At 35.4% G+C, this 13,389-nt stretch overlaps 1 protein-coding gene across 4 annotated transcripts in view; it reads right to left on the bottom strand.

The window, feature by feature from the left end:
- PTGER3 (prostaglandin E receptor 3) overlaps nucleotides 1-13,389 on the bottom strand; it is a 168,979-nt gene that overhangs the window by 90,946 nt on the left and 64,644 nt on the right. For 2 of the 4 annotated variants that reach the window (XM_011365702.1, XM_011365704.1), the window contains exon 3: nucleotides 5,480-5,571. The exons of 1 other annotated variant lie outside the window; for it this stretch is intronic. In XM_011365702.1, the coding sequence (XP_011364004.1) occupies nucleotides 5,480-5,571 (92 nt within the window). Of the gene's footprint in view, nucleotides 1-3,034; nucleotides 3,075-5,479; nucleotides 5,572-13,389 lie in introns of those variants that run through there. One more of the 4 variants, XM_011365703.1, reaches the window with a different exon arrangement.

Below are 13,389 nucleotides of genomic sequence, written 5' to 3'. Positions count from 1 at the left end.
GCAGTGGTGTTGAATGAAAGAACTGGTTCTGCAATAGGATAGAGGTGGGAGTAGGCAGCAGTTCATTTCTTCCAATGCAAAGCCATAGGTTTAAAATTACATAGAATATATTATATGTTGTCAAGAACTATATCTATACAGCCTACTTATAAAGCATATTAATGCCACAAATTTGTTTTGCATATGTATCCCATAGAGCTTTACAGCAATTACTATAATTATAATAAAACACAGATCAAGCACCATTTCTCCATGCGTAACATTCTTTGACAGAGTTTCTAAGAAATTTATTTTATTTTGAAGTTTGATCCTATCCTCAATAACTTCATTATATAATTATAGGAATCTATGTTTATTAAAGACATTAAAGAAAATAAAGATAAAAATATCTGTTAAAAAATCAATAATTATATTACTGAATAATGATCCAGAATATTTGATGTTACAGAGCTTATTGTTTTGGGTGAATTTAGTATGCAATGCATACATTTCTGGGGTTAAAAACAAAAGTATCAAAAGTATTTTTTACCAATATGTACTGTCTTTATATCATATTTCAACCTATTTGGACAAAGATCATTTCTAGTTTTTTGAGAAATATCTTTGCCATATAGTCATTATTTTTCAAGCTTTTCCAATCATTTTATTACTTTATCACTTTCACGGATAGAGCTTCAATAAACATTGTTATGTCAAACTTCATGTGTCTATTCTGCCTGGATGTAGCATTTTTAAATCAGGAAAGTTTAACATGAAATTTACCAAGTTGAACAACGACATAGAAACAAAGGGCTTTCTATCACATTCATTGACATTTGCAACTACTAGTCTTATACATAAATTGTTCCTTTGTTGAGAATTTACAAAATTACATCTTTCTTGGTGTCAAATACTGCACTAGTGCTGGGAGATCTATTAAGAAAATATAAGAAGAGGGTTCTGACCACCATGGGATAGAATTTTGTCAAGGGAAAAAAGATATATAGAATGAAAATATTTAAGGAATAAATCAATAATCATCAAAATGAGCATGATACGACTTCAGAGTTGGGAATAGAAGTGAGAGGAGAAGAAAGGTACTTAAATTGTTTAAGGCCTAAGGACAAGGTGAGACTTGAACATGGGGAAGGTGGTTAGATTTTGCATGGGTAAAAATAATCGTGAGATATTATAAACAAGAATAGCATTCAGAGGCCTAAAGTTGATTCTGTCCATGACATTTAAACTCCCACAGTCAGGCAGCCAGTTTATAGTTGACAATGAGATCATATTACATAGTTGAAGATAAGTTTGGATAAAGAATTAATCACAGTAAATACTTACTGAGTACCTATTGTGTTACACTCACTTCACATATATTATCACAATAACCCTACAGGTAACTACTATTAGCTTTGGTTTATAGATTAATTCATTGAGACTCCGTGAGATTAATTAATTTTCTCAAGGTCACAGAACTAGTGAGTGGCACAGCCAGATTTAAATCTAAGTTTAGTTCCAGAACCCATGCTTCCATAACTATATCGTATTATTTTATAAATGGAATATTATTGTAACAAACTTTACATCCTACTGTGCTATGGGGAGAACAGTAAACCTGGAATCAAAATACTTGACCTTGGATCTGATTTCTTACTTATATTAACTATATGACATTGGAGAAGCCCTCTCGAAACTTTACCCTATTTTGTAAAAATAAAATAATAACTAGATGACAGCTAGACAACCGTGAAGATGGATAATGGACAAATAGATGTAATGGAAGCATGGACATTCCTATGATGATTGGAAAATTCTATTTGCTCAATAAAATTTGTTGAATTTAAACCGGAATCAAGAAATTGTATGAAGCATTGTTTATACTGCTTTGTGGTTGTTCCATGAGGCCTTTTCAAATACGGATGTGAATGAAAAGAATTATAGTTTATGGCTAATTCACAACTGGTTCAACTATTTAAGAAAAATGAATCAACTATTTTGGCTTAATTTAGTTGGCTGAAATGACAATGGAGTCACAGTATAGGCTTCTATGGCAAAAATGCTGATATCATATTATCTTTTCTTCTCAAGATGTCCTTGTCGGTGACAGTATGGCCCTTACTTAGTACAGTTCTTAAAGAAGGGACACTAAATAAATATGTGTTGAATTAAATAAAATGAGGAAAGGGAAAGGAAGGAGGAAGAGACGGGGAGGAATAAAAGCGAGAGAAAGGAAGGCTGGTTGGACTTATAAGCAGTTAAGATCATATTAGCTAAAAGATATTAGATGGCTCAAAGTCTTTTCTAAAGGTCTGCAGAATTTCTTATTTCAATTCAGATAGAATAGATTTCTTTCATAAGAAAGTAATAAAATTTGATATTTGATAACTATGTCACTTATTAATTTTGCCTTTTTTTATGCCACCAGAGAATGAATTTTAAGAAATCCTGAATTTACGATGGTAAGTCAGAAGGCTGTGCTTGGATTTTTTATTGCTTTAACTCAACAGTTAATCATCCAGCCTCGTTATCGCTTTCTATGACACTTCAAGAGAGCCCTTAACTCCATCACTCTTTTCAGTCTTCAAAGACAGAAAAATAATTAAACTGATTCCTGAGTTACTAAATGACACATAACTGGAATATAGACATAAGGACTTTGAATTTCAAACTTAGCTCAGAAGGATACATCTTCAAAACATTAATCACACATTTTGCATAAATATATTTTGACTTGATACAGCCCTGCCTTCAACTGGTATCTTTTTCTTATGAAGTTTGTCCTATTCATTGAATTCTTGCTCTCAATATGATAACTTTACATTGTCAACAACTTTTACTAATTTTTCAAACTCATTATAAAATCAAAACAACCACATAATGTACAGATGTCCACATCGATTGAGACTCAGGTAAAGGTTTGAAGTTGGCGACAAACTCCTGGAAAATGGGTTTTTCTTTTTCTCACTTTTTCATCAATCATCATCTGGGAAATCCTGCCCAACTTCTTAAATATGTACTCAAAATCCAGTCCAAGAAGACAGTTTAACATTCAGAAGTGCGGGTTATAGCAATAAATCTGGTCTCAATGGATACTATTGACAAGAGTAAAAAAAAAAAACATTAAAAAAACATTAAAATAAGAAAAGATAAAAAATAAACAATCTAAATCAAAATTTAAAATTCTCTTTCTCAGGTGGGAAGAAATACTCAAACTCGGGGAAGTAGTAATTGCAATAAAAAATTCATCTCTGTAAGAATAGAGAGAAAAATATGTAATAAACATGAATAGGGATACTTTTTTGTGGGGAGGGTGAGAGGAATAAGATGTAAGTAAGAAGTATAAATGTTTTCGATATCAAAACATTCTTGTTTGAAGTAATTACATGTGTGTTTTCTAAATAAAAGCAATTTAAATAACTGGATTTTTAAATCACTCAAGCCTCTGGATCATTTAATTATGCTAAGTATATGTTTTTTTCTTAGTAAATTTTCTGGTTTCCAAGTTTGCAATATAGGAGAATAATCTAATAATGAAGCAATATCAATTGTAGACACATTGAATGGTCAAACAATGTTGCCATAAAAACAAACCCCAATCAATCAGTATATAGCTATATGCTAGAAAGATATAAGGAGAAATGCAAATTGAAATAGCTATGAAATACAGTTTTTCTCCTATCTAACCAACAAAGTACTGCGTGTGTATGTTTTTTAAGATAACATACAGTGCTAGTTAGAGTGAAACAAAGCAGAAGCTCTCACACATTGATGATGAAAATTTAAATCTTTATAATTCTTTTGGAAGTAGTCAGACTGTATATATCTTTAAAAGATATTAAAATTATGCACATAATTCTAGTGATGACAAAAAAACAAAGTGTCTGTTTAAATATAAATAAAAAACAAATTTTTACATATCCTTTATTTCTTAAAGTAAACTTATGGTAAAAACAATCACAAATATATTTTTAAAAACACTCTTTGTTTCAGTCCTTGGACAATAATTTAGTTCTGTTCATCACGGTGCTATATTTGAATATAGATTATGATTAAGTAAGTTATAGTATATCCTTTCAATAGACTATTGTATAAGTATTAAAATTATTTTTAAATAATTTGTTAATTACCTGGAAATGCTTATTTTATGTTAAATGAAAACAAGACAATAATTCACATATAATGTTATCATAAGTATGTACAACAAAATCAAGTAAAAGTGCAGGGGAAAAGAAGAGAGAAATATACTGCAAAGATGGTAAGTTTTTCTTGAATAGTGAAAGTAAAGTTTAGTTAGTTGCCTAATTTTCTATATTTTCCACCAAAGTTTCTATAGAGAGCCTGACTTATCTTTATAATGAGAGGAAAGTATAATAAGATTTACATTAAAAAATTAAAAGTGAAATTAGAGTGAGCCTACCAATAAAGAGATAAAAACTGTGTATCTTTATTCTTTTCCATTTATTTGTTATCTAGGGGAATCAGTGTTTATAGCAAAACAATGCCCAGAATATGTATATTACATGCTGATATTTAAGGAAGGATGTAAGACCAAATAAGGTGGTTGATTAAAAATTTTTTTGGCCTAGTGATTTTTAAGTTACGTTCTAGAATCAATCAGCTTGATCTTATCCTTTAGGCATATTGCACAGTATATCCCTACTGAAAAACACATTTAGATTTTCCTCTGAAAAACAGATATGATTATTTCTCAGTTACCTCAACCATGGGAGAACAAATGGCCAAAGAAGTTTAGCTACTTGAATGTTCACATCCGTCATAACGACTTATTCTGAGTAGAAAAGTTATTGTACCTGGCCTTATCCTGGAAATGAATAAAGTGAACATACTGACTTTCATTAAAGTCAAGTCCAGAACTTTTCACATTTGCTCATTAAAATAAAAAAAGTCTATACCAGCAATAATACTCAGAGGTTATTCATTCGATTTACCCTATAGTCAATAACAGAAACATTGAAAAGAGGTATTTGAGGGAGGAAACTAATGCTCGAAATTTAATATGGCCAAAGGTGCATCACATTTGGCATTATTCTCTGCTTTCTGCAGTGTTCATTCATTGTAATACATGTTTTATAAAAAATAGATCTAATCAAAAGGCCAAGTAAGAGTATGCTAACCACATGATGAATATACTCAGTTTTGATGTCTAATTAAATCAGGGGTAATTTAGCTTTAAAATACTCCTGAAGACTCTTCTTACAATGAAAAATCAATGACGTGCAGGCTCTTTCTTGACGATAGATGATCAGTCACAAGATTAAACTGGAGCCAGTTTCAGAAAGTTCTTAGTTGGAGAAATTTAAGTGAAGTTATAAAAACAACAGTTCCTCTAAGAAATTTAGTCCTCCTTAATCAAATATGCAAACTTAATTTCCATTTTAATTCATAAAAATAGTCTGCCTTTGTAGCATGAGTTCAGACCAGAACAGAGAGTTGGGGGAAGGCTATGCTGTAAAATCAAGAAGCTTCTAAATCTCACCTTTCCAATTGGTCACTCCACATCAAGGTTGAGGAGAACTGGCGGGGTAAGGAGGTGGAGCTGGATGCATAGTTGTTTGTTTGGTGCCTGATCTGTGAACAGACAGAGGGTTTCAGTGGACAGAATTACTGATTACAAGTACCTGTGACCTAAATGATCAATGCTGTATGATTGACCCTGAAGACAATTCCTCAACAGCTTTATCTAAATTATAGCTTCAATTAATTGAGCGCAATAAAAATATTGAGAAAAATATTTCCTTTTTATACATTTCTCAGTGATTCTTTAGAAAGAAATAGCAGAATAAAATGAATTTCTTGGTTACAAGAAAAAGCATGAAAAAATGAAATCCGATGTTTCTTTAGTCAGTCTTTTTATTAGATTCCTAGAATCTTTTTTTTCTCAGAAGTTTAGTTAAGATTATCTTAAACAAATGCCCATCCCAAGTGGCATGACATTACACAAGATGTCCAGCCAGACATGTAATTTTCCAATTCTTGACTGTGTTAAGCGATTAGATAATTTCTGTTTTAGAAAGGCAGTGTTATTTGAAGAAAAATAAAATGACATGTCTTCTTTGTAACGAAAATTACATTTTGTCCAATATCTATTTCAGAGAAAACAGAAAAAGTTTAGCAGCACTTTTTATAGAAATACTGTGGCTCTGGAAGAGTGGTCAGAATTGAGGTCAGAGTAAAAAAAAACAAACAGGTTTTTCTATTTATTCTCTGAGACTTTCAGAATCCCCTGTGTGCCACTGTATGAGAAGATTCTTCATATGTTAAAGAGCAATCTGGTTAGACTGGGTTCCTGAGCTAGACCACTAGGTTTCTCTTTCTGATATTATGCTACATAAATTCTTATTTAGAGATTTGCTTTACCTATAAGTGCACTTGGGATTGCATTATTTGTTGGCTCAACTTTAGAAGCAGATACAACTGTAGGAATATGAATATCACGTGCCTATACAAAGTCAAATAGCAGAAAAAGAAAGCACTAAAGAAATGAGGCACTGCAAGGTAATGTGTGAAGAGTCAGGAGTTCTGAAGTGTAGTGTGATTCCCTATATACTTCTCCAGGGGTCCCTGTTTCTCTTATGAATACTATCCATGATTCACTCCATCATTCTCATTAGAAAATTTTGCTTCACTGTCACATCTAATTTCTGCAGCTTACTCTACTCCTGAAGCCAGTGGATCATTCATTTCAAGCCAGTTTTCTTTCCTATGTGTCTCTTATTTTACCCCTTGTCTCTAGTCTTTGTGCCTTATTCTTCTCAGCTAGTGTATCTGTTCAACCTGTATGAAATTGTCATTTTTGTTGGGTCAAAATGGTTGGAAATTAAAATTATACATGATTTAACCTAATAACAGTATTTCTGATCCAAGTCTTTCTTCTCTCAAACACATCCTTCATATTGTTCCTATGGCAAACCGTGGCAAATCCTAAATATCTTTAAAGGTTCCCACAGAATAAAGTTCTGAAGTACCGAAGCCTGCCACTATGTGTCTTCAACCTACACTTGCAAGTTTATCTCCTGCCTCTCTTCATATGAACTTTGCTTTGATGCTCCAAACTACTCACTCTTCAAGAGACCTACCGATGCCTCATTTTTCACGCCTCATTACTGTGGAGCTTCTTATTCCCTTTCTAAAATGCCTCTCTCTACTTCTGTTCAGAATTAATTCGACTTATCTTCCAAGACCCAGCCTTCCATTTTCTTGGAAAACTATTATTCCTTCTATCATATTTACATAGCATTGTATACATTATTCGAGATGTATATATCATATTGTACGTATTGGTCTATCAGTTTTCACACTCTAATTCATAGTAGGAGGCAAATAAAAGTTTGTGAATAAAACAGAATTCTTAGCAAATGCTTGGCTCTCCCCAATAGTCAACATTATGAGGCCAAGGACTGACCAAATCTTTTAATACACATAAGAACTTACTAGGTATAAGGCACTTTATCAGATCTGATGATACGCTCATATTTTAAAGTTCCCCTTGGCTTTAGAAATGTGTAGTCTCTATATGTTCCACATAGTACCTTGAGAATATCCATGATTATATTTCACCTAACTTTATATCGCTCTTCTTCACTGAACTGGGGAAAAAGCACTGAGTGTACTTTTTGAATGAATGAATGAATGATATCTTAGGCTGTATATTCTCAAAAGTAGATCTTAAACCAAAGATTTGTATGCCAGTGACTTATTAAAAATGGACTGCCAGGAAAAGCCAGTAAAGGGGTGAGAATGTAGGAAAAGGAGAAGAAGGCAAGCAAGGGTAAAATTTTAGGTGAGTCTATCCTCAGTCTGAACCTTTGGGAAATTCAGGAATATAAATTATGCTTTGAAGTTTGTCCCATTCCTAGACAAGGGGTCTGGGCTTTTCTACTTCAGTATCCATCAGTCATTGCTGTCTTGGGGAGGAATAAAACTCTTAGGCAATTCTGGCTCTGTCCTGGATGAGCCTCTGAGGGTTATAATGTAAAGCAGTTTTGCAGTGGAACAAGAAGAAACTGGGGATGGGTACATAGATCTGGTATGTACCCATCTGAGAGGTTCTGAGTATGACTCCAACTATATGGATACACTTCCAAGCAAGTATTTGGCAAGTTAAGTTTATCTGGCAGAGGAGGAGGCTGCCCATGTGCATAGATTGAGGAACTTTGAGAAGGGAGATCTATAGAAAATAATCTCCACACCTGCTATTGATGCCTGGAATCCCTTTAGTTAGGCACAAAACTTTTTCATCTGTATTGAGAAGCAGTATTTCAAAAGAGAATTATCTTAGGCAGAAGGGAGACACATGTATGAAGAATCCACCATATGTCAGGTGATGCCAAACTGTTTTACATTTAATTCCATTCAAAGATTTACCCCTTTAATACACATACTTTCATCCACACAGAAGTATGGATCTTTCCTGAGAGTGTAAGCTGTACAGGCACTAATGGGCCTCTCTCAGACATCTTAACTATCGCCACCATGAAGATGGTATCTTTCATGGTGCTCAAGATCTTCCTGCTCAAAATAAATCCTCTTTCTCTTCTTTCAGCTAAATCCATAGCTCTGCTGTGTTTTTTCTAAATTGCCAAATATTTATGATACCCAACCTGTTAGCAACTCTGGTCTTTTCGCTGGTTATGAGATCCCAAACATTCAGTTAATGCAGCTTTATTTACTAAGCCATATTATTACAGGATATTTTTACAGATTCCAGTTAAGGTAGAAAAGACTGTGTGTGTGTGTGCACATGTGTAATTTCCAATTTGAATTTGACTCTTGGACTGAATTATTTTCCTGTGGCAATTGTGGTAAAAAGATTGATGTGTGAGTGGCCACTCTACAGACACATGAACACAGCCCTGTTGTTTGGTCTACTGTCATGACTTGTTGGTGTCCCTCGGCTTGTTTATGGTTTGGCTGAGGATGCCTGACAGTGTTCCTGGAGCCACTCTGTGTCTGTCAGTCTGTCTGTGAGGTTTCCTCCAGGATGAGCCAGCTGCACCACAGGGCTTTAGCTACTCTTTATCACATCCGACAAACTTCTCCTCAGTAGAACTGCATCTTTGGGGTTCTTGCAGCTTTACTGTCCAAAAAGATTACAAAACTGTAATCAGCCTATGTGATCTCCAATACTTCCATTTGAACCATGGTATTTATAAGGAGTTCTGTCCTTTCCCCCTTCAAAACATTGAAATATATTCTAAAAGGAATAGATCTTAATACTGATTCAATACAATTAACACTGATTTCCTCACAATAGTGCAGACTGCAAGAATCCTAAGAATTCAGAGAAAGGAGAAATAAAATGATGGTGTGGAAGGTTGCTGAGGTTTTATGAAGAGGCACAGGACATTAAAAGAACAGGCAGAGAGGAGAGAGAAAGCTTGAGCAATGACAGAGGCCTGAATGAGCAAGAGCCAGGGAGAGAAAGAGAGCAAGTACGGCTGACTATACTGGTGTTTCACTTTGGGGCTAAGATTGGGTAGAGCCGGGCAGCAACTTGGATGGCAGAACTGAAACCACACTCAAAGGAGTCTAAAACTTTGACACAATTTGGGAGGATTACGAACTGATGCTTGGTAGCCAAAAACCTGATGGGAGAAGAAGGATCTAATGTTAGAAATGCCTCTGGGAGGAACATCCCAGACTCCACGGACAGCAATAGGTGCTCTAGCCTCTGGCTTCCATGGAATATTACTCACACCTCTGCTTTATCTCTTATCATTTTTGGCACATGTGCTCCCAGGAGACTCTGAGAAGCTCGAATATCAACATTGAAGACATCCCTCATTCCATGAATTTTTTTTATTTCATGCTACAAAATAAGGGGGGAAAGTTTTCCCTTCAAAACTTTGACCTACATTATATAAGTGAAAAAGCAGAGTTTCTCAAGACCATAAAAGTCAAATCAGCCTTTTGAAGGGAATATCCAGAGGCATGGGGAATTTTGACTGTAAAATCTTCTCAGTAAGAAAGAACATAATAGTTTCTTCTTTCGTCGCATTTGATAGAGGCTTTAGAGACTATACTTCTAAATAGCCAATTAATCATTTTCCACGGCTAAGAAATTTTTAATTTCTTCTCCAACTAGTTGTTTTTCACTGGGAGTGTACATATAATATGTTTCTTAAGTATTTTAAAATCTCTATTCCAACTTGTCACCAAGTCCAAGTGATTCTACTTTGTTTGTTTGTTATGTCTGGGAAATCCTTTCTTCCCTACCCATTCTGCATCTTTCTTAGTTCTTCCTTTTATATCCACCCATTGCATTACTGCAACCTCCTTTTGTCCCCTAAGTGATTTCTCTGCCTCATAAAATCCCATATTTAACTATAGAGTGTAGAAGACAATGGAATCTAAAACATACTACCTGGTAGACTCCTGGTTCCACTGATTATTAACTGTGCGACCTTGAACAAGTTCATTGAACTTGCTGGGCTTCAGTTTCCTCCTCAGTTAAAATGGGAACAGTGATAGTAACTACTCCATAAGATTACTGGTAGAATTAAAAAATTTAATATATACAGTAACAGAGTAAGCTCTCAGGATGTATTAGCTATTACTATTTCAGCTATGTTGGACATGTCATTCATTGTGCCAGCCTCACCTATGGACCTCTGTAAGGAAAATTCCTCTGCATACAATACCTACTGATGGGGCATCCATAGGCTGCCATATTCTGTACAGGATTCTGTACATCTCAGGCATACCCAGCTGGACAAGTTATGAAAACCTAAGCCATAGGCTAGCCACTGATATATGACCTTCTAGCCAAGGAATAATGAACTGACAAGGAAGAGATTTCTTCTCTGAGAATCTGAATTTAGAAATGTTGAGAAAATGAGAAAATGAGCAGCAATACCAGAGCCATGAGGAAACAGATACTTGTAAACAAGTAAAAATTATGAAGCTAAAAAATTATATTGACAGTAGAGATGAAGAAATGGCAGTTGGTAATGGAAACATAATTAAGCAGGTAGAAAATAGCTAGATCCAATGATGGTGGAAGACTAATCTAAAATTCTATTTATTCCATTGTTTATTCTCTGCATCCTGATCTGTCCTCTAACTCCAGCCAATATACTCCAAGCCATAATCATCCATTATAACAAACCTTCCCTTGCTGGAGCTAACCTAAGTAGGGCTACATATCTTACATCCCAAAGAACCTAAATAATTAAGCAATGGCCTTGCAAGACACCTAAGATGATGAGTTGGGGAATTTGATTTCAACTTTAGTGACCCTCAGTGCCCATCAATCAGCTCTTTCCCTCCAATGCACTCTATGCCTATCCTCATCCAGAACAGGATTCTCATTTTTTTTGGTATGTGCACAGACTAATTTTCTTTCAAGGGTTAATTCAAAGCCCATTTCATCCATGAATATTTGGGTATTATATCACTTCTGCTTGAATTAGTTTATTTGATAATAGAGGAAAAGAACTCCATGTATCTAGAAATGGGGATATTTGGATGCAGTCAGTGTCACTTACTGAATATCAGTATCAACTGATTATAAGCTTCATGGATCATATCTGTCTTGTTTCTGCTCTGTGCTTGTGTATCATAGTGCCTGGCACAAAGAATGAACTCAGTAAATATTTACTGAATAAATGAATGAATGAATGGTCTTTTCAACAAGACACTAGCTCTTTAAAATCAGGGAGGGTGTTGCAAGTATTCTCTCAAGAGCCCAGCACTACATCTGGTACAGAGTGGTACTCATTAGTATTTGCTGGCTAATTTACGATGCACTATATATGCAGAAGGGAGATTTTTTTTTTTTTTTTAAGCTTGGTGATAACCATGCACACCTGGTCAAATAGCATCCTGCCTTATTTTTAATGTGTTCCCTAACTCTGTGAAAGTAAACCATGCAAAAGTAAGAACAATTAATTGTTATCAGCAAGACAGTACACTACAGACTAACCTTTCCCTACACCATCCTTGTCACTCTCTGACTCGTTAAACTTGGTTGGTTTTTCCACATCTGGAATTTCCTGGCTTTCCTAACCAGGAGGATACAGTCCTATCCCTGGAAGTAGACTTTAACCTAAATCTGGTTCCTAAAAATCCTGGGCTTCATAATTTAATTGTCATGGAGAACTTGAGCTGGCCAGAGTTCTATCAGTGCCCATAATTGTTAGGTTGAGTACTGAAAACTTGTTGTCACTAGGTATACAGAACTGTATGGCTTAGCTATTCTAGCTATCCATTATGTTGGTAACTGATTTAAATAATGTTATTTAAATTGATTAAAATAAAATTATTTTAACTATTCTAAATGGCTCTCCTAATAAAAAAAATAACAGCCTAGGAACTCACATCCTACTTAGAAATTTAAAGGAAAAAATATCTTTAAAATGTATTTTTTCAAAGACAGAGATGAATAAAGTAGTACACTTCAGAAAAATGGGGAAGGCATTTTGGTGAAACAATAACAATATTCTGTAAATCTTTAAATGCCTCTTAATCATTTTCTTGGATTGTTATCATTATTGGGTCTTGCCCCCTCCTCACAGCCAGGGCAACCTTTCCATCATTATGACCCCAGGGAAATGGGAGAGCAAAAGCCAACTCGAGAAAGAGGAGGAAACAGCATGGAGAGGCCTTGCATACAATAGCTCTTCTAGTGCTAGGAGGAGGAGACATTACAGGAAGAGAAACAGGAGACCATGTCCTTACTTCTCTACAAAAACCACCTCCACACCAAACCACACAAGTGGGAGGGTGACGAAGGAACAAAAACCCTAAATAGGAAGGAAGAATGGCTATAAACTATCGAGGACACAGCCTTATAGGATGTCCTGGCACACATGAATGGATATATCCAGAGAAGGGGAATGGCAGAGAGAGGGCCATGATGATTCTCTGTGTGCCTTCCAGTTTTCACATAGTGGAGAAGTTACCCACTCACACAAGAGTCTCTCTGGAGTTCCTGGAAGAGGGAGGCAAGCTGAACACCAGAGAGACAGATATGCAGCTGCTGTGTTTAGGGCCAGGGTGACACCCTGGCAGATTCAGCTCACCTCAAGGCGGTGTCCAGAAGAAAGGAATTGGCTGAGCCTTGAGTCTACTGTGCCAGTAAGGAAACAGTGGGCCAAGTCAGCAAAGTGACACCATAGGGCTAGAAATGTGTTGAAGAAACAGTTCACAGGTTTTACCAGCCCTAAATCAATGGTGATGCCAGGAGCTATACAACAAACAGGAAACCCAAACTTAATTCTAGGGAGGGTGAGAGGACCCAACAGGCAGAACCAGGACCTATATGTGGACAACTGATTTCTCCTTATCTGCCCCCATTATCATGAGGGGAATAGAAGTGTTCTCCCTCACACAGATGCCATCTTGGCTAAGAGAAGGGGCACCTGAGAAAACCCATGAAGAACATTC

Source organism: Pteropus vampyrus, unplaced genomic scaffold (assembly GCF_000151845.1).
Source record: "Pteropus vampyrus isolate Shadow unplaced genomic scaffold, Pvam_2.0 Scaffold115, whole genome shotgun sequence".
In the NCBI taxonomy this organism is placed as follows: domain Eukaryota; kingdom Metazoa; phylum Chordata; class Mammalia; order Chiroptera; family Pteropodidae; genus Pteropus; species Pteropus vampyrus.
This window is presented reverse-complemented; position numbering and strand designations above follow the sequence as displayed.